This window comes from Panthera tigris, chromosome F2 (assembly GCF_018350195.1).
Source record: "Panthera tigris isolate Pti1 chromosome F2, P.tigris_Pti1_mat1.1, whole genome shotgun sequence".
Taxonomy (NCBI): domain Eukaryota; kingdom Metazoa; phylum Chordata; class Mammalia; order Carnivora; family Felidae; genus Panthera; species Panthera tigris.
Window position 1 is genome coordinate 51,952,795 of NC_056676.1, and position 23,270 is coordinate 51,976,064.

A 23,270-nucleotide genomic window follows, 5' to 3' on the forward strand; every position below is an offset into this window, starting at 1 on the left:
GTGTGTTTGGTGTTTTTTCACAATGCATACTCAAACTCATATGGTTCTGATAGTGCAGGATCCACAAAAGGAAAATGGGTTGATTTTACTACAAGTATTAATCTCCAAAGAAAAAAATGCCTTGTAGAGTGCCATTACAGCATACAACTATGTTAATGTTAAACAGTGATGATGTGTACACATTATTCTTAACAGCAATACTAATAATAATTGTCATTGATTGAGGACTTGCTCTGTGCCAAACAATCTGCTAAATGCTTTCCATTTATTCTTTAATTTACTTTTATATTAAATCTGTGATCTAAGCATCAATATACCAATTTTGCATTCCAAGATTTAGAGAAGATAAATAAGCTGGAATCTGGCTATGTTTGACTTTAAAATCCAAGTTCTTAATCATTATACATTCCCTGAAGAAATGTTTGTTGAGCACATATTACATACCAGGAATTTTTCTAAGCACTTAAGATATACCAAAGGGCCATGCCATTAAGGGGCTTATATTCTAGGAGTATCCCTAAAATTAAGTTCAAAATGCCAACTGTTTAACCTCAAATATGGAATTCTTCAAAGAACCTAACCTACCTTACTCTCTAGAAACATTTCTTATATAAAATTTAAATTAACGTACATCCAAGGCTCTGCAACAGTTGTACATATAAAAAATCATCTGGTTATTTGTGAAAAAGGCCTTTTCACTAGGACTGGGAATTTATGTTCTCAATTAGTATCTGATATTACTCTTTGCAGACTGAAGAATACTAGTCTATAATTCAAAAACTAGTGGATAAATCACATTTGATGCCTAATGTAATTAGTTCTCTGATGTCTGGTCATTTCCTACTGACCCTATATATATTGTTTTATATTCATCTGGGCAATTGGAACAAATGCACACTTGCTCAGGTCCTTCAGTGGTTCCTTGGGGCTCAGAATAGCTACACTCAGGTTGTCAGGTTGTCAATTTGATATACAAGGTCTTCTCTAGTAGACCCTCTACCTTCTTTCCAACTCTACCTAACATGGTTCCTCAGTTCTCATTCATCAAAATCATCTAGGAATATTCTTTTAATATCCATGTGTATTACCACCTCTGTACCTGAGTCTTATTTATAAATCTTATCCACTCACAATATAGTTAATATCTCTGTATGAGGGTGACACTACTGGGACTTAGGCCAGCTCTGAACAAATGTTACATTATTATTAAACACAAATAATATGAGGGGCACCTGGGTGCCTTAGTCAGTTAAGTATCTGACTCTTGATTTTGGCTCAGGTCATGCTCTCATGGTTTGTGAAATCGATCCCACATCAGGCTCCCTGCTGACAGCACAGAACCGGTTTGGGATTCTCTCTCTCCTTCTTTCTCTCTGCCCTTCCCCCACTCACGTTTTCTCTCTCTCTCAAAATAAATATTTAAAAAAATAATACAGATCAATTAATATTTGGATTTTCATTCTTTGATACCTATATTTGACTTGGGTTTGCACCTAAGTATATGTAAAGGTCCCCTTATTATTTTGCAAGGTTGATATTAATTTTAGAAAATAACAGTAATGTTATATGGTTGTGTGAAAACATTTTACAGATATTCTGCAGAGATCTTTGAGTCAGAGCAAAATATACAATTAAGCCCTACTCAAATTTTGTTGTTTTCAATGATTAATAGAACCTATAGTTAATAGTAGGTTGGGGGAAGCTTCTAAAGGTAAATTCTCATATATAAGCCTGTATTTTAAAACTCTGAAGGGCCAGCTAAAAATCACTGGTGACAAAAATTGTAGATTTTTTTTTGTTTTATTTATTTTTGAGTAGAGAGAGAGGGAGACAGAGTGTAAGCAGGGGAGGGGCAGAGAGAGAGGGAGGCACAGAATCTGAAGCAGGCTCCAGGCTCTGAGCTGTCAGCACAGAGCCCAACACGGGGCTTGAACTGACGAACCATGAGATCCCAACCCGACCTACTGAGCCACCCAGGCACCCCAAGAATTGTAGAATTTTTTAAATGTGGATTTACATTTCAGGTTGTAGACAGCCCACTTGGAGGCGGGTTTCATCAGGGGAAAGTAAGGTTGAGAGGTCACCAGTTGGAGCCTGGGACAAGTTACCTGTGTGAATTCACAACCTTCCAGATTTGATCACTTTCTCAGCCTTTCAGAGACAGCCACACATTCTCCAAGCTAAGAGAGACTCTTGTTAGTTCGCCACTTACACTCAAAATGGGAACATTGTGGAATCCAGGCTCTCGTTTTTCTTAGAGTTTCACACAGAAAGCCAAATTATAATTGGAAAGTTGCTTATTTAGTGAACACAGAATCAGTTTGGGGAAGAAGATGAATGATTCCAAAATTATGTGGCTGCAACTGCAGGCCTAAAATCTCCTGCTCCACTGGAACTGGGTGAGTTTTGCCCACAGGTGCTCTTGGATGAGCCATGCTAAATTCCAACTCTAATTCTTGGCTTCTCTATGATTACTGATGACTTTCCTTCTTTTTTCAAAAGGTAAGTCAATACCAGTATCCTGTTAGTAGCTCTAAGCTCACCAATGGGGCTAGAGATTCCAGAACATGATAATTTTCTACACTATCATTTGCAGGTAACTTAAGCACCAATGTTCTATTGATATTAAGTAAGTGACTGCTATGTGCTGGATATAGTTTATACTTTTATCCTTTCACAAGAGGGTTGCAGTTTAAGCCTCATAGTTTACAATGGTTTCTTTGTGTTACCATGGCAATAGGAACGCCCAATTATAAATTTAGGAAGTAGAGAAAAGCAAAAAGAAGAAAACAGAAAGTAACACAAATCTCATCTCTGAATATAACTACTCTTGACATTATGGTTTATGTGCATTTAGTCTTTTCCTTGTTTTCCCCTTCCAAATTGAAAATATTTATTTTAAAATATATATGTAATATCTAATCATATTCTTATAAAAATTTTGAACAATGCACATAAAGTTGTTGCCCACAGGCCTGCCTCAACTACCTGTCTAGAAGTAATCACTTACATTAGTTTTGCACCTTTCAAAATAGTTTCTTTTCATGTATAAATACAAACTGTATTCTACATATTTCTTTATACCATGCTTTCCACACATAATTTTATAACCATTTTTTCATGCTATTACATATCCTTCTCCACCTTCATTTGGAGCTATTGTATGACTATACCATCAGTTGTTACAAGTTTAAGGACGCCTTCATATATCTCTAAATATGTATGCAAGCATATAAAGGGTAGAATAAACATCAACGATGTCTTTTCCTAACCTTTGCCTCTACAAACTATATTATTGCTATATGTTAGAGTCTGTAAGTAAAAAGAAACATTTTTGCAGATCCTTTAATCATCAAAAGGTCAGTCTTCTAGTCCTGGCAGTTCTTCTGTATTAGAAAAGTTTTACAACTGGTCTCACTGCCTTGAATCTTGCTCCTTCCCCTTTGCCCTAAAATCCATGCTCTGTAAGGCTCATTCAAAAACCTGCATCTCATTATTCTTCTACTCTGGTTAAAATCCCTCAGTTGTTCTCCCAACACATGAAAGATAATGTCCAAATGCCTTATTGTGGTTTACAAAGACTTGGAAGATCTTGCCATCCTCTATTTTTTCCCATGCCACCTAACTCCATACATATCATCACTTATTTCCTGACCATTTCCTGACCAGCCTTATCAATTACTTTACCCCTCAAATCAACATATTCTCATTTCTGTGCACATTTCCATGTGTTGCCCACATTCCTAGAAGGTCCATTGTGCAGTATATGCATACATTAAATCACTGTGTTATACACCTGAACCTAATATGTTATATGTCAATTATATCTCAATGAAAAATAAATAAAAGTGAAAAGATCAACGTTTAGAGGATTTTCACTGTACAAGACTGAGTTAAACCTGCAATTTATATATAGTAGTATTCACTATGTCTGAGTCTATATCCTTAGCATGTCACAGGGGAATGTTCTAGGGAAGAGGCACCATGGAGAGTCATTTTCTTGCACTGAGAAACAGGGATGGTGTTTCATAAAAATATGTTTCTCACCACTATTTTAAGAAATTTACAAACGAAGACAACTATGCTTCTGTGGAATCCCACAAGGATTCTGGGAGCAACTGTGTAGTCAAGGGTAGGTCATCTGAACAGTTAAGGGGCCCAATCTTTCTTAGCAGCTATTTAGCTAGTACAGAACAGCAATTATTGACCCAAAGCCAACACTCCTAGCTAGTTATTTGATACAGGCAAACTAAGAGCTGGCCATTCACCAACACCAAGTATTTTTTTCTAATTAGATAAGGAAACTTATTTAAATTGAGGTTCAAACAGAATATTTAGGTGGTTCTTTTACACAGCGGTTCTGTCTAATTTCTGAAGTCTTTATGTATAGTTAACTAACCATGGCTTTCTCTTCTATGTTAATGATACTTCACTTAACAAAAGAGAAGTCAATATACAGAAGGGCCAAAGTTGGCCTTGCATATGAATGTAGTGAAAGGAAAATTGAAGTGTGAGTCATTATAAAGAATACTCCCCCAAAATAACACCATGGGAATCCTGGACATTTATTTCTTATGTTCAGCCAGTGTAGATGTGGTTTTCATGAAGGATGATGTGTTAGGAGATAAAAACCAAACATTATTCCAGAGTAAAGTATTTGGCTTAGGGACAGAAATATGGAAGATGAAAAAAAAAAAAACACTAAAAAACCCCCCAAAACCCAAAATGAAAATAAACAAAACACCTAAAATAACACAAAAACTCCAAAGGACATGATTAGATATGATTAAAACGGTAGCCACTGAGTAAAATGATGGTATTCATCCTTTTAAACCCATTTTTCCTAATTAATGAGGATAAAACCCCCACATTTCTTAGCATGATTTGGTCAGTGGCTGTACAGAATGTCAGCATTATGATTGTTTTCAATTAGCGTCTTTTTTAATGTTTATTTATTTTGAGAGGGAGACAGGGAGAGATAGATTGAATGTGCATGACTGTGGAGGGGCAGAGCGAGAGGAGAGAGAGAATCAGAGAGAATCCCAAGCAGACACAGGGATTGATCTCACCACCTTGAGATCACAACCTGAGCCAAAACCAAGAGTCGGATGCTTAACCAGCTGAGCCACCCAGGCGGCCCTCAATAAGCATCTGAAGGAAAAATGAAACAGACAGGTGCATGTTGAAATTAGTCACTACTCCCTAGTCATCTGAGATGGTTCTCTAGTCATCCTCAATGAACACATAGTTATCCCTTTTCTTTCACTTATAGAAATTTAAATAACCAGAAAGGCTAAATTGTATTTCTTAATAAATGTAGGACAATAGCAAGTTCTATTATTGAATAAAAGACTTCAAAATAGTTATGGATCATACAAATGATTCTATAACTTTCTTTTCTTTAAAATAGGCAGCCCAATGTCATGAAGTTGGTTTCTCACTAATTTTATCTACTTAAGAGACTCCTAGGCTTCTTCCATTTTTACATCTTTACGGTATTCAGGAAGTCAAGAGGCTCTTTCATTACCCAAGGCAGTGGGAGTTGTATGTATGACAAATTGAAGTTTGGCCTTGGCTCTTTAAAACAGTAGAAAGACTCTCAGATATCTGAACTCTAAGGTCTTTCAAACTGACAAGCTGAGCAGATCTCATGCAGCAGATTTCTCTTCTGCTCTGAGCTCTTGCCCCGCCACCATATGGAACTAGTTTGTCTTCCTCACAATCACTTGAAGAAAATGCAAAATGACCTCCATGGTTTTCTTTCAAAGCCTGGTAACAATGACTCAATCTGAGTTTTCCAACATTGCTCTCTCCCAGTTCCTCCTGCTCCAGGGCTGTCTCGGCTCTAACTTCCCTCCTGTCCTTACCGAAAGAGCTGGGCACCATTAGCAAAGAGACTAGCAGAGCATGTCTTTTAGATGGAGTGTAAATCATACAGGTGGCATCTTCTGCTGAAAATAAAGACAATGTATCTCTTGTCAAAACATATATAGAGAAAAGAGCTTTTGTTTTAGGCTTCTAGCAAGATTAAGCATTTGTTTGGTGTTATGAAGACATCGTTGGGAAGTATACAAATAATTAGTATTGTTGGAAAAAAGGGTGAGAGAAAAACTCAGAAGACGCTAAACTGTTCAAAAAATTAGTGGAAGAGATAAGCTTTGGAGGATATGGAGGACATGGACTTTTGGAGAGGGATGAAGAGGATATTTTCAGTAAAGGGGTTGTGACGGGCACCTGGGTGGCTCAGTCCAGTAAGTGTCTGACTCTTGGTTTCAGCTCAGGTCATGAACTCACAGTTTTTGGGTTCAAGCCCCACATTGGGCTCTGCGCTGGCAGCAAGAAGTCTGCTTGGGATAATCTCTCTCTCCTGCTCTTTCTCTGCCCCTTCCCTGCTCAAGCTCTCTCTCTCTCTCAAAATAAATGTTTATAAATAAATAAATAAATAAATAAATAAATAAATAAATAAATGGTTGTGAAATCCATAGCACAATTAAGTTTTGAGGTTATTTAACATAAAAAAAGATAAGAAAGAAAAGGGTTTTCATCAGTCATTTGAATGTGCTGGGAATATCAAGTGAAAAGACAGACAATGAAGTTATTTGGATACTAAACATTTAAGATAGATTTTATTCCTTTTATTATATTAGTATTTGAAGCTGAAATTCTTTATGTTTTAAACGCCCTTTTGTTAAGTATATAAAGTTCTAGTGGAAATTACTAAGTCTGGAAACCCTGAGATACAGGAAAGAATATAAATTTATCTTACCACAAGGGGAGACTTGAGTCCTATATATGTATATATATATATGTATATATTCTATCTTTTTTTCAAAATAGTATTTTTGAGATAAACGTTTTATTCTCTCTAGTTCGGGATTGTCTAGTGTATCTTGTTCTTTTAAATGATGAGAGCTTTACTGATTTGGTAACTTTCTCCCTATCTTCACAATTCCAAAATGAGCCAATCTTCAAGACAAGCACAAATATTGCAGAGGATGCCTCCTCTCTTCCTTCTCCTCTAACTTGTCATTCCATAGATAAATTGCTTCTCTTGTGGCACATCTCATTTTGGGTACTGTAGTATTATTATCTACATGTGTGCTTTCGCTTCCTTACCATATTATAAGCCAGCCATCTTTATAAACTCCATATACTATAAACACAACAGGCATACAATAAATATTTGAGTCAATTATGAACTAAGTTAAAATTGTTTAGAATTTAAGTTTTACCCATTCAAGATATGGCTTACATGTAATAACATTTTAACTCTATAATTTAATTATGTCTTACAATTCAAGCCCCCTGGGCATTTATTTTCTGATGTGAAATTTGCCCAATATTAATGACTTTAATAATCTGATGAAATTATATTGGGATACTGCTATAATGAGGATGTAATTCATTTGTATATGTTGATATTTGAAGAAATAGATCATGAAATAACCCATTAAAATAAATACTGGGGAGTCCATATGAGAAATGAGACCATTGAGTTTACAAAGGGACCTATATCTGTACACGTGTCTCTATCGCATAATTCCCTCTGGAACCTAGATATTCATTTAGAAATCTGTTTCAAAAGCTTTACCTTAGGGTTCCTGGGTGGCTTAGTCAGCATCCGACTCTTGATTTTGCCTCAGGTTGTGATTTCATGGTTCATGGGTTTGAGCCCTGCATTGGGCTCTGCACTGACAGCACACAGCCTGCCTGCTTGGGATTCTCTCTCTCTCCCTCTCTCTCTGTCCCTGCCTCACTTGTGTTCTCTCTCTCTCTCTCTCATCTCTATCTCTCTACAAATAGATAAATAAACTTAAAAATTAAAAAAAATCTTTACCTTGTTTGTTAGAGGACAGAAGGTTTGTTTTCCAATGTTGGATCTAGGGCTGCGATCTCTGTTGGAGGAGGCTCTATTAAGTCAGTGTCATTATGTACAACACTGTTTTTCAAATGTTGGAGCTATATTGTCTTACTCCGTAAGTGAACATAATTATTTATTTGTTTGCAAGAGCCTGTCAAGGAGTATGTGAGACAATGATAGGAAAATATCTAAAAAAAGTCAGTCCATGTATGAAAATATAAGCGAATACATCCTACAATAGACAGCTACATGGCGATGATCTACATTCATAGATATAAATCTATATGTAGAAGGAAAAGTTCAAAAGAAGTTTCAAAAGAAAAGAGGGTGCAAGTAGGGTGATTAAAGACCTAATAATGTGAAGTTTGACTCGTCAAAAATGAAGAATATGACAGAGATTTAAAGATGCTTAAAAAGACATAAAGATCAAACAGCTATAGGTGGTGTGGTACAAAATATGTATGAATGAAGAAAATGGATAACAATAAAGTCATTAGTAAAAATTCTTCTTTCTTTCCTTTCTCTCCTCATACTCCACACACACACACACACACACACACACACACACACACACACACACAAATGGATAAATAAAATATTCGCTTCTGAAGAGTAAGATTATGTCATGTACATGTGTGCCTCCAGAATTAGAATAACAGAATAGAGTTTGGAACTTAACTTTCTGGGTTTGCAACCTAGCTAATCTTTGTGATCCTCAGTTGCCTCGTCTGTAAAATGGCTCTAAAAATTATTATGTTCTTTTAATACTGTCCTGAAGATTAAATGAGGTGATACATATAAAATCCTTAAAGGATTGTTACAACTTAGGGAATCAAATTTCCCTAACCAATAACCATAAAATACACAGTAGCTCAGGAAACATAAGTTATATGAATAAATCTAAATTAAATTAAAATATATATGATATTGATAGATATACATAAACATATGGAGAGTGATGAAAATAACGAGATAGAGATGTAGCTAATTAAAGACGTGCATGTAGGTAGTAAGCTGGAGAAATTAAAAATGAAATTTTCTCAAATTCATAAGGTGCCATTTCCTTTGAAAATTATTCTCGTTCTATATAGAGCAAGCAGAATACTAAGTACAAAGGACAAGAAACTTGCTGACTAACTACCTAGTTTAAGGTCCATATTATTTTTTTAATGTTTATTTATTTTTGAGAGAGAGAGAGAGAGAGAGAGAGAGAGACAGAGCATGAGTGGGGAAGGAGCAGAGAGAGAGGGAGACACAGAATCTGAAGCAGGCTCCAGGCTCCGAGCTGTCAGCACAGAGCCTGACGTGGGGCTTGAACTCACAAACCATGAGATCATGACCTGAGCTGAAGTCAGACACTTAACCTACTGAGCCACCCTGGCACCCCAGGTCTATATTATTTTTAACCCAGATGCCTGAAAAATGATCCTTTAGTTCAAATGTTTATTCTTTATAAATTAAAATTTCAACTTTTTGAGAATCTTATGTTTCTTTTGACATAATAGGGTCCTTTATTGGCTGAATCCAGCATGTGATTTTTTTCCCCCTTTCTTTACTCATAATTGATACTGGGGAAAAAATCCCTGAAAATGATCACCCATAGCAACTCATCCTGTAATTGTCAACCTTCCTCCCCAACAGCTTTCTTCATCATATTCAATCTTCCTGAATTGGTGTCATTTATTCTTAGATGGAATTGGATTATTGAGTAATCGGCAGCATTGCTGTATATCAAACTAACCATTATGCTAAGAAGGAGTGTGTTATATTTGCTTCTTAAGCCTCAGGTGCCCTGAGGTAGCTGTTATTTAGTTTTGATCATGTTTAGTGGAAGATGTGTAAGTGAAAAATGTTTGAGATAATGTTGGTCATGGGAATCTGTGCTCTGATTGAGAAAGATAAATTTCCAGTTTTATTTGTTCTCTGTTTCTGATTGGTTTTCATTATACATGCATAAATTGCATGGTAAGTTTCCACCTATTTGTTTTCACAGCATACATTTTAATGTCTCTCCCTTGATTTGCAAATATTAATATAATGTAGAACTCTGTAAAAATGAGTTTATCAGCCACCCAAATCTCCTCAAGGTCTTCACACTGGAAACACTGTTACCAGCTATCCCGGTTCCAAAGTCCAGTAAAATACAGTTTTCAAAGTTTCTCAATGGCATGAAGGTTGCCTGTGTTCAAAACTCAGGAAAAATTCTTCCTGTAATTACGGAAAATAGAGAACTCGCACACTGTTATTTCTGTGCCTCTTCATAGTGCTGAGAGAGTACACTCTATTCTGTACATGTAAAGATAATTTTCATGAAGTCTGTGACCATGAAACTATACTTTCCAAAGTTCATAAATACACACTGTACTCATTCTCTAGTTTTAGTTCTAAATACAGCGAAGTTCTTCCAGTATTCCTCCCCTTTTCTAAGAATATGTAGAAAAAAATGAGTGCCAAATGAATTATATGGCACTAAGACCTCTCTAAAAAATACAAACAGTCCCTTAAACATACTTCAATTCCCCTGGGGTCATGTGTGGCTGACAGAGTCAGCTCCCCATGAGTGGATCACTGACTGGACACCCTTCTTGTGCCCAAAAGACCATGGCCATCTAAAAGAGTTTATGGGTTTGCTTTTTTCCCCCCAAATTAAGTCAAGACCTTGTAAAATTTGTGATTGAAATTGGTGATTTTTTTAGCATAAGCAAGTTCAAGGGAGGTAGGTTTGTTCTCATTTTAATGTCTGTTTAAAGAGCAGCAACAAACTTTCTTTCCAGCATCCCCTAGGGGAAGACAGAGGGGAAAGGGTGAGTAGAATGCTGAAAACCATTGAGAGGCATTGTCTGAGGTTTCTTTGCAAAGAGGAAATACTTTCTCTTGTTGTACTTGGATAATGTGTTGCTATAAGTTCTACAAATAAGGCTCCAGTGTGCATAAGCAGATTCTTCTGTTGACCAAAATCATCAGTGTGCTTATTTCTCTTCAAAATTAGTATAAGATAGTATCCAAACTCCTTATCATGGAACATGGCCTTCTGTTTTCTGTAGCACAGTGAACTCCCACATATGAGATACTTGCTATTTTCTAACTGGTGCAGGCTCTCTCCCATCTCTGGGTCTTTGTCCACGTTGCCTCTTTGGCTGGAATCTTATGACCTTTCTCCTTCTGCCTTCATCCTCCATACTTTCTCCTTGAACACCTACTCACATTTCACAAATCCCCAAGGATTTCCTCTGTGAAGCCTTTCCTGGTACCCTTTAATCTCCTCCAATGTATCTCATCCATCCTCAACCCCAGCTGAATAGACCACTTTTCTTTATTGCCCAACTAGAGTCTAATTCCAAGTGTTCTTACCCATGGACTTTGAGTGTGGAGTTGAATCACACAGAAATATAAACAAAATTCAGTTTTTTCAGTTATTCTGGGGAGAAGATCCATAGTGCCATCATTTTTTTTTAAAAAGGTCCATGATTCTTTGATTAAAAAAATAAAGACATGCTACAACATACTGCAGCTGCAACTTTTGTTTGAAGCCAGCTATATCATGTTTTCTTCTATCTTCTAAACTATCAGCACCACAAGACCAGCAAGGATGGTGTCTCCTCTTAGAGTCATTAAAGTTTTAGTTCTGCATCAACATCACCTGGGTGGATTTGGTAACACTGACAGATCTAGGCCTTATATCAAGATCAGAATCTCTGGATATGGAACCCAGAAATCTACACTTTAAACAAACACCCTAGTTGACTATATGCACGCTCAAGTTTGGAAACAACTAAATAGTATCAGGGAAATATTAGCAACATGATAAATTTTTGATGACTAGCTGGCTCGGCAAATAAATGAACGCAGGCTCTGATTTCAAAATAATTATAGTAACTTTTAAGAGAGTAGTATTAGTGAAGTTATACAGATTAAAGCAAAATTATACTCAGTTAAGAAATGAACAGAATAATAATGTATATTAGACAACTGCATCTTTGAAATTATTGTTTTTAAAGGAAATATTGACTTGATGTTTCTCATAATTAGAGTATCTTCTGGATTAGAAGATGTCAAAGAAACATACACCATTCAGATGTAATTCTTCTGCTAGGAACACAAGGTGTACTTTAAGAATCAGATTATAAATAGGTACCAACTATTCATTTGATCTTTAATCACATCTATTATTTTTAAAGCAGAGTTCATTGAAATAGTTCTTTTATAACAATGATGTGACCTTCAAATTTGTATATAATGATCAGACTTAGAAAGTTCTCTCTACAATTGATTAGGAAGGTATGTGAGGGAAAGGAAGTTGAAGCCTAAATATGAATAAAACTAAAATCTTTATGCAGCTATTTAGTTGAATTTCTAACTGAGCCAGGTAATAAAACAGTACTTTTGATTCTTTCAATAGAGAATAAGCATATCAGCATAAACCCTGGCCTTTGTTTGTTAGCACCAAGAGACATATCTAAGCACTTTGCAGATATTTTAAATATTTAGCTGGATACTTTATTTAATATTAAAGCTGAATGTTATGATGCTACTATTAAACAAGATTTGTAGTTGATGCATTTAATGTTGATATTTATTGATACTTGGCATAATTATTTATAATGCTTTTACGATGTTTATGATTGAAATGGGTAAACACTCTTAGAAAAGAAATAAATCATCTAGAGAGAAAAAAATTATAAGTTACAGAGTAATAAATATTTTATACTTTCATTGTCACAATTTTGAAGTTTCTACTCAAAAAGTATAATTAACTAAATCTTGTAATTTTCATTAAGCTCTCAGTTATTCATCCATGATGAATTCTATAAAATCAATGTTTACTGTCACCTAGTGGCAGTTATCAAAATTGTAGGCAGAGAACCTAGTTCTTGTAGCCAAAAAAACTACCTATCAGTGTCAACAACACAGTATCCTTTTTCAAGATCAGTTGGCCTACAAAACAAGGTACGTTGTCTTTCTATTTTGTTAATATCGTATTTCATTTGCTTGGCATCATACAATACAGAAATTCTTGCATATCATTTACAGGTAAAGAAAAGAAAAGAAAACAAAACAAAACAGAAGAGCCTAGAGTTGAATAGATGAGGGAAATGAATCTCATCCAAGCAACAAACCAAAACCTAAAGGACACAGCACTCTATGAAAGTCTTACACGGAAATTGGCATATGCCGTCACTCTAAACCATAAACGTCTGAGGGCAGGAATTTTGACTTGTTGATCTCTGATTTCCAGCATCTAGATCAATAAATGCCAAATAGTAGCCAGCTGTCTGTTGAATGAACAACAACCAAAAATCCTTGTTGATATGTCTTTCATATATTTATTAGACAGCACTTCCTTTCCAGTCACATGTCAAACCTTGTGGAGAGATCCCTGCACACCTAGAGGGGGCAATCTACGGAAGAGCCAAATAATAGTCAATTACAATCCAGTGTAATAAGGAGTCTGATAAAGATATGCACAGAGCACAGTGACAGCAGAAAGAAAGGGGTTCTTATCCAATGCAGGAAGCATAACTCTTCAGATCAAGCTGAGGCTTGAAGGATAATGAAAATCAAGTCAGCCACAGAGTTTTGAAGCTCTTAAAGAATAGGGGTTGAGTTCTGTGGGTTTTGTTTCACTCATAATGCCTTGCATATTGTTGTTGTTCATATTTATTGAATGAAATTGATCAAAACACTGAGTGAAAAAAAAATTGACTGAAATATGAAAGACCATTTCAAATGAGCTGCCCTCAGAAGCTATCACTAGCTGCCAGTCCTAAATCTCTTCCATATTACGAGTTGTGTGGCTGTCCTCTTTGCTCTTAGCATTATGCTTTGTTCCTGTCCCCTTATACTTCATGCTTAGGCAAAAGCTAACCATTTACATCAATCTAACCATAGGCCTAGCAAGACATACCAGGTCTTATTTATGAGGCTTAACATATGCTATTCCCTCTTCTATCTCCAATTTTGACTATTTTTCTAGCTAATTCCAATTTGCCATTTGTATGTCAACTTAGGCTACCCTGTGGAAGTCTCCTCAGCTTCCCAAATTGGTTAGATCCCCCTATTCATGCCGTACTTGTCTTTATCGGTGAACTCACTGTGTTCATGGTATTGTAACTGCCTGTTTGTCTATTATCTGCTCCTTCCCCTATCCTCATCACACATGTGTAGGCACATGTGTAAACACACATACATATCTGACTGCTGAAATCCCTGTGGATATTTTATCCTAGGATAGCACATACTAGAACATAACAAATATTTTATTCCTTGAAAACAGAGCTTTTATTTTTTCAGTAGTGGACAGCACTAGGAGGACTCCCAGTAGTGGGATCACAGGACATCTCTCTAGACTATTTCCTTGAGGCAGAGCTAGCTGTTTCTAACAACTCTCACCAACCTAGAAGTTTCTAGAATAGCAATTGTCCGAATCCCAGCATTAGTTTTTCTAGAGCAGAAATCCTCTGGGAATCTTAAACCTAACAGGACTGGGACATTTGTTTTGTCAGCTTAGAAAAATCCAGGACTCTAGAAACTGGCATTAATCTACTTTAATAAAATCAAGGGATTTTCCTGACCATTAGAAGACGTGGAGAGGTACAAAGTGACTTTGTAAGATCATTCTTTTCTCCTTTTGAATATTTTGTCTCGGTCAGAGTATAAAATACAAATTTTGTTGAATAAAACATTTTTTTTCTCTGTTTCAGGAAGGAACTATAACAAAAATTGTAGTCTAAATATAGTAAGATAACTCCCACATTGGAGACATTATTTGGAAATACAAATAAAATGACTTAAAGCCTTGAGTTTGCAATCTAGGCTAAAAATTCAAGAGGGTAGAAACAGCCAGAGGATTCCCTATTTTTTTTCTACCTTGATCAGTCCAGAAGCGCTGTAAAAAATAACTTTCTTCTTGGTATTTCAACACATCTGCTACTGGTTCTAGCCAGGACTGTATAGCCCAGAGGATCAGAGAAATGAAAAACATTTCACTACAGAGAGTAAAACAAGTTTTGCAATACCTACAAAAATGCAGGGCTTAAATTTATGTGGGAGGCTCTAGAGAATTCTTTTCACTCTACACTAATTTGTCCTTGAAATACATACATGACATGGGAGTATTTTAATGATAAAAAAAATAAGATTTTGGAATTGGAAAGATTTCATTCTTACCTTCTTATTTTACTTCTGAGGACCTGAGACTTGGAAAAGTGAAGTAACTTGTCCAAGGTCATTCAGAAAATAACTACAGATCCAAGGCTAGAATTCATGGCTCTTAATTCCCAATACAAGGCTTTACCCATTACATCAAACTCTTCCCCAATGAAGATGTTGGTCAAAAGTAAATTTTGTGCAGAAAGATATTTAATGGCTAAATTATTTTTAAGGGTTTTTTGGACAATTTTTTCCCCAAACATTCCATTCATCTCTTCATGTGGAATCTCTTCAGAACAAGGCTTTAACACAGAAATAGTTTCACCCTGAAGGTATCATTCATCCCCAACAAATTACATGGAGATAATAAAATATGGAGAATATTCTTAAACTGAGCATCAATATTATAGTAAGATTGTAACTATAAGATGAACATTGTAAATGGTTAAACATTATCATTCATACTTTACTAATAGAGATTTTCTGTTGGTTCAAAGAGGGGTTACCTTTAAGCTTGTCATTATACTATCTGTGATAAAGGATTTAATAATCCAGTTAATACCATGGTAAGATAAAAGAATTAACTTTAGGGAACAAAGTGTAACCAAGAGTAGAAAAAAAATTAACGTGCAAAATCACTTGTGTAATAAAACATGTTCAATAAACTGTGCCTTTCTAACAATGCTGAAATTTTTTCATGTAATTTTCTTTTTCTTCGTATACATTAAAGTAGCACAGTAAATTTTCTCCAATTGGTAAATCTTTACTTTTTTAGCTATAATAATATAATACAACACTTTTTAAACTATGCTTTACAAACATCTGAGGTACTAGCAATGAAAGGGCCAAAAGGATATTGTAGTAGGTCCCCACACTTTAACCAAAATGGATAAGCTTTATGGGTTTTATACATTATATTTTGTAAGAATTTTCTTTAAGAGATTACATATTCCATTGCAAAAATGAAAACAAAACCTTAAGTGAATTAAACTTAGCCAAACCAATAATGGGACAAATTAACTCTTTGTACCTTTGGATGTGATAAAATGGGAAGTACATAATATTGTTTATACAGCATTCTCGCCAAAAAGATTTAATTTGAATCTCATCAGGAAGAAATAATAAGGTGAATCCAGAAAGAGACATTTCTGAGGAACACTGACTGGGATTCTTTAAAAATACTTATGGTAGGTATGTGGTAGACTATTCTAAGTAAAAGTTGACTGAAGAGATCACAGATGAAATGAGTGAACCTGGACTGGGTCTTGAAGCCAAATTAACAAATAGACAAAAATCCCAATCAGTAAAACATTTCTGGGACAGTGGAATATGGATTTCAATACAGAATATAATTAATTTTTTTATCAAAACCAGTAATAAATTTCTTGGGTGTGATGCAAATTGAAATAAAAATATGTAAATTTTTTTATAGTTGCATGGCATTTAAATTTGTCCAATACAAAGTATGTTTGCATACTCTTTTTGATTGGATCTCCATAACAAATGGTGAGGATGATAGGAGAGAGGGCATTATTCCCACTTAAAGATGACAGAACTGAGGTATTAAAGTAACATGTAAACTGCCTACGTTATATAGCTAGATTAAACTACTGTCAACTTGGTTAATCTGGGAACTATGTTTCCCAGGATATCCCTCCTTGTTCGCCAAAAGAGGACTTGGTGTGAGATTTGGAAGGTGGGAGGAAGCAGAGGCCTGAATCTGACCATCAGTCAATATGGAAGAGATGCCTGTCAGTTCCCAGCTTGTCCTTTTCCACTCTGCATCCAGCCTGCCTTCCCATGCGGTCAACAGTCCCAGACCTGTCAACGGATGTTTGATTGGTAGCATAGCTACCCTGAAGTGACATAGTTCCTTAGATCTCCCCCTTTGTGGTCCTCCTCTGGTGGCTGGACATGCTTGTTTTCTTGGATTTCCCTGCAAGCTCCAGCTGGTCCACTGCTATGCTGGGACCTTCACCTTTCAGACCTTCACTATCCCAGTTCATCTCACAGTTGTGCAAGGTGTAATCTGTATAACAAATCTCTTATTTCCACAGTGCTTATAATAGCTCTGTTTTTCTGAACACGGATACAACCAACTTGGTTTTATGGACATGGAAGCCAGACTTCACTATTTAATAGCTTCCACATCTTCTGATTCCTATTCCAAAACACTTTCCAATAGATCACAGTATCTCACCACACCCACAATTAATCTGTTATTTAAGAATTTTTTAATGTTTATTTATTATTGAGAGACAGAGAGAGGCAGATCGTGAGCAGGGGAGGGGCAGAGAGAGAGGGAGACACAGAATCTGAAGCAGGTTTCAGGCTCTGAGCTGTCAGCACAGAGCTCGACGTGGGGCTCGAACTCACAAACTGTGAGATCATAACCTGAGCTGAAGTCGGACGCTTAACCAACTGAGCCACCCAGGTGCCCCAATTAATCTGTTATTTTTAAAGCATTTGTTGTGGTGGGGGTAGTTGTGTATTTGCTTTTTAAACTCCGAGTATTAGGGCCATCAAAGTTTTCATGAGAACTAAAAGGTCACTGTAAGCCCTAAACTGATGTTTCCAGCAATTTGATATTTCCTCTTACTGAAGTATTTATTAGAGAGACCAAATTTATCAAAGAAATAAAGGGGCATAAAATAAATAAGAAATATATACAGAAAAGTAATTCCATTCTAGAAAACAATTTTTGAGCTGCAACTTTACAAAAACTTAATTTATAGGACAGAAAATTGAGAATAAGAGATAAGATAATGCCCATGAACATTCAAATTATTAAAGACAGAAATAGGATCAGAAGAAACAAATTTTATCTGTTAGAATATGTGCTTTGAGTGTATTTAGTTCTAGAAATTGACTTCTGTATTTCCCTTTATTGAGGGATGGCCATATGGTGCACACTTATGATATTGAACCTCAAATAACTTCTACTCATCTCAGTACCTGTGACCGTGTACCATGCCTATATTTTCAAGTGAAAACAAGGTGTCTGATGCATAGTATCTGCTCACCAAATATTAGTTATTAACTATCACTTAAATATATTATCTTGAATTCTGATGAAAATGGTTCCTATTCTCAAGAAGCTTAGAAGTAGTAGAAAAGGGAAACAAGCACAGTTATTTAATAAATACTTGTTAATGACTTATAATAGAATGTGGATACTGGATAGTTCGTCACAGACCCATTAGGGATCTATGGGAGCACAAAACATCCAAACTGGCCTATGTGAAGATGATGCATTTCTCGAGGAGATCAGTGTAGGGAGATTTATAAAGGAGGGCTCTCAGGATCAATCCCCATGGAAGAATGAAGAAAGCAATACTGAACAGAGAGAGGATGAATTCACACACAGTTACAGTAGAGGGCTTGGCTAATCCCAAGTGGAATTCTGAACCTGGGATGGCCCTTCAGAATTGTCCCAAACTGGGGCAAGGGGTTCTTTATATACTCCTGTATTGACTAGTCATTGGATGCAATCTGTCTGCAGGACAGTGACCTCGGGTGATGTGACTTTCTTCAGCCACAGGCAATGCTCAGGCAGGGGACCCTGGCTACAGGCTGTAAACCAGCAACATTCCTGGAAGGTGAGAGAAGGAGCACTATAGTTCTGAAGGGAGGCTAGGAGTGAGTTCATCACAACACATACCATAACATGTATTGGGGAAAACTTCCTGATATAAAGGAGAATCTTACGGGTTTATAAGATGTATCTAAGTCAAGTTTATATGTGTGGGTGCCAATATAACATAACCAGAGACACAGAAGGTTTAGGGAAATTGCAAGTAGTTTCTGGAACATAATCATAATGAAGAGTATCTGGTCAGGTGAGGTTTTTGGGAGAGTGTATTAGTGAAAGCTGATAGTTGTTGGGAAAGTGTATTACTGACAGACTTTAATCTGTAGATATTTGAACATTGATGAAATATATGAAGGAGGGCAGAAACCAAAGTCAGATTATCTTTTAGAAAAACCATACCAACAATAGTGTGGATGATATATTTGAGAGCATCAAGATTGGAGGCAGGAAAACTGTACAATAGTTTGGGTGTTAGATGATGAGGACCTGAATAATACTACCTCTCTAGAGGAAGTATTTAATAATTTCACATTAATTGTGTGTTATTTTACATGATATGTTTATCATGACACTCTCACATTATTTTTTCCTTATATATATTCTCCTGGGTTCCATAGATTTTATTTTCTATCTGAGAAAATCATTTGGAGTTTCCTTAGAGAATAAAAGGAAAGTGTGTGTATTCTATGTACATTTGTAAGCTTATGTATCCATTCAACAACACTTACTTTTATCAGTTTGTGTCCAGAGCATGAGAAAAAAATTTTAAACTTAGATTTATACATTATGACCACAGCTATTATAAGTTTCCAAAATAAAATTTGTTAAGGTAGAATACTTAAAAAAAAAAAATCTCAAAAAATCATCTGAATTTAATTTGGAGGAGGAAAAAATATTGAAAAATTTAAAAAAAAGAAACCAAAATCCTAATATGAATTCCATAGTTCTGTTTTTAGTTGATATTTACTTGAGTTTGAGCAGGTCAGTTGACCAAAGCCTCATTTCCTTCATATTTAAAATGTGTCTAGTAATACCTACCTCAAAACTTCAGTGTGAAGACTGAATGCTTAAAGTGTTAAAAACCATTTCATAAATTATAAAACACTACACAAATGCTAGTGTTAATCCTTTTAATGAATTATCACTGAAATTAAAAAATTCCTTCTTAATTCAGAAGAAAGAGAAATAAGTGGATGAGAAGCAGAGGCAAAGTCGGACTTCTGGGCTCTAACTTCAGGCACACCTGGTGTTATTGGACTTGAGTGAGTGATGACACAGGTGGGGAGGGGAGTCACAAGGGTGTACTCCCTTTTCAGGCTTCTGTCTGATTTTCTTCGAAAGAGTAAATAGGACCATTTCATAGTGTGCTTATTTTAAGCAAGCTTTCACCAGAAAAGGCATTATGTTTTAATGAATTCTAATTTCCCATTTGATGCCAATATGAATCTTATACTCAACTGCATGAGAAGGTGATGGTTACAGACTTATTTTCTGCTGGGTCCTGCCGAGAGAGAGGGCCAGAGCCACCAACTTTACTACAGCAGCGTGCCTATCAAGGTTCACGATTCTCTCAAGAAAGAAAAATGGGGATCCCAGAGTGCATGCCTTACTCTATCTGGGAAGACTTGCTTTTCAATCATAAATCTGCATCATATGGGTGAAGATCAGAATCATACATCGTAGGGACAGGAAATGATCAATGAGGGCAGTGGGGCATTCTAAGAGGAAGTAAGTGCTCCTTCCTCACACAGATGCCAGAATGACATTCATACCATGCACCCTGAAGCCTACTTTGGTTTCTGACAATCTTCCTAAACCTGTCCATGCACTCTTTGTCTTAACACCACCCCAGCCTCACAAGCACATGTGTATGCATGCAAACACACACACACACCTACAAAGAACTGAGAGACATTTTGGAAAGGAACCAAAGCAAATTCTTCAGGAGCCTAGAAAAAGACTAGACTAATTATTTGCTAGTCCTATTGTCAAGCTGTCTGACATTAGCCAAGTTCCATATAGTTTCAAGTTTCAGGTCAAAACATTTACATAAGAGTACCCCTGATGTTTTACAGTGGTTTCTCTTGTTATAAAACTCCCCAAATATTGACCTCCTTGGAAACACATCTTCTTACACTCCATTGCATTTTATAAATGTCTCTTCTTTGGTTTCTTGAGTTGTCATTAGGTACATCCTCACTACCCTCCCATGAGATGATGAAAACTCTTTAGATCTATTTCTTATCCCACTGTTGTGACATCATCACTGTTTGTTTAAAAAAATGATCCTTATGTCTCTAAGGATCCAATCCCCTACATAATCCATTAAAATAAAATGAGATATGTTCATGAAAATGTTGTGGATTCAAACCCTTAGAGAATAGCATGCCTCAAAAAGACACAAGCAGCAGAAAGCGTGGAACTATAAGAGGGCCACACAGGTTGGAAAAACAGCAGAAGGCTTTAGTTGCTATCACTGCATTTTGCTTGAAGCTATGTGCCAACCCTTTAATGCACACAATCACGTTTCCAAGACTGAGGTAGAGTAGCTACAATATGGAGAGTTAAAAATCACTGCAACACTAATTTGCTGATTATGAAACTGTCACACGCAATTATTAAGGATTTATATGTGCCAAGTATTGCATTAATAGGTAGTGATATAAAAGTAATGGAAATATGTTCCCTGTTGTCAAGGAATGCCAGCCAGTTATTTAGTGACCTAGCTAGTTACAAAGCTGGACTGTGAGGTCTAGGAGACTAGAGACCTTATCACCGACTGAAAAATTACCAGTGCCTGGTAGGGTTCCTATAACATAGAAGTAACACAATAAGGGTTTGGGGAATGAATTTATCATCCTGCATTATTTGCTTAGCCATCTTTTAATTTTTTTTTTTTGGACAGTGTACAAGCTGCTGAAAAAAAAATCAGGATGTTAACAAGAAAGTGTAGAATTTGTCAATTTGTACACCTACAATGATGTATTGTGTACACTGATGCCATTATTTGAATTTATTCTTGCCTTTACATTATTTTCCAAAAAATTCTAAATTATGCCTCACCTTATCTTTTACATAAGTCATATAAAAACATAAACTTATACCTCCTCTTTGTCACTTTCAAAATAATGTGAAAAAATAACAATTTAAGAAAGGTGAATAAAATGTAAGTAGAAAAATCATAGAAAGGAGTACTTATTCCAAGCCACTGAGTTTGAGTCAATTCTCTGCCATCAGTTTCATAGGTATGAATTCACTGCACCTATTTCACCACAATAACAGCAATAAAAACCACAACAACAATACTATTGTGCTTGACTTAATTCTTCATCCTCTAGTATCTGAGCCAACATCAAAATAGTCTGTGAAAATTCAAATTTAAAGCTTTTAAGAAGCCTTTACTGAGATTTTTGTATCCCTACCAAAGGCCTAGACGACCTAATTCTCATTCTGAAGGATGGCTCTCATCACTCTGTCTTTCACATCTTTCCCCTGAAACTAGTCAGTGGCGAGGCCCAGGACAGTTGGGCCCTAAGTCGAAGGAGGACTTACCTGTAGTTTTGCTTTTCATTTCCTATGTGGAATCGGTCGTATTGTGAATAGGCTCGGTTTCCTTCCCAGTCCATTAGCTCGATTCTTAGTGTGTACTGCCTCTGACTGGTTATGGCAAAAATAAACTCATTCCCCAGCCAGTATTCACCAGAGGGATTTCCAAACCCCTACAAAAGAAGATAGAGATGCAGCGGTTACTTCAGACAAAACCTCTTATCATGTTCAGTGTTAACTATATTCTAAATAATAATAAAACTTTCTTTAAAGGGAAAGACATTTTTCACATTTTTTTCCAATTAGTGACTCAATACTTTTCTGCTACATTTCTCTCCATTGAGCCTTATGTCTAATTCTTATTACAGTAAAGGCTGATATTCGAATCTGTATAGGTCAGATGATTTCAGATTAAATGCATCTGGTTAATAGGTTTCACCAGTAAACACTTCTCAGTCACAGACTGCTTTTGGAAATGTTTCTAAAATATTAGCTAATGGAGCATTTTGAACATAATTCAAACGTTTTCAATGAATACTATCAGGATATTCTTGGACAAGATATTTAACAATATTATTATTGTTTTTGTTGTTGTTGCTGTTATTATTTTTCAGGAGTCAAATTATACACAGATAATAACTTAAACATATTACTAGACCTTTGACTTTTCTAGCTTTAACATTTTCATTTTTAAATGTTAATAAGCAAACCTGTAAACCCAGGACGGGAATCATTTAAATGCTCTCTCGTTATGGATTTGGGTTTTGAGGCAGAAGGTTGACATGTAAGAGCTAGTGAGTGAGCCTAGCTGGCTGCTTTGCACCTGAATCTTAACATGGCTCTTATTTTCGTTAGGGCAATTCCAGTCACGGTTGTTAAATGTTCAAAAATAGTTTCTTTGTGGGTGAAAAAAAAGAAGTGGTCCCCCAAGGAAAGCCAACTCTCAATGTTGGTGATGTGAAACTACTGACATTCTAGATTAGGATATTCAGTTTTCGAATCCTCAAAAAGTATTCTTTGGCAACGCTTGAAGTTTAATGTAATGCTTGAACTGCATGTTTGTCTTACTGGCCAAACCGTGAGCTCCTTGAGGACAGAAGCTGTGCTCCTTGAGGACAGAAG

At 36.0% G+C, this 23,270-nt stretch overlaps 1 protein-coding gene across 3 annotated transcripts in view; it reads right to left on the reverse strand.

Annotated features, from left to right (window-relative positions):
* Nucleotides 1–23,270, reverse strand: part of ANGPT1 (angiopoietin 1) — a 239,078-nt gene that overhangs the window by 12,700 nt on the left and 203,108 nt on the right. For all 3 annotated transcript variants that reach the window (XM_007075831.3, XM_007075832.3, XM_042972971.1), the window contains one exon: nucleotides 22,155–22,321. In XM_007075831.3, coding sequence (XP_007075893.1) covers nucleotides 22,155–22,321 — 167 coding nt within the window. The remainder of the gene's footprint in view (nucleotides 1–22,154; nucleotides 22,322–23,270) is intronic.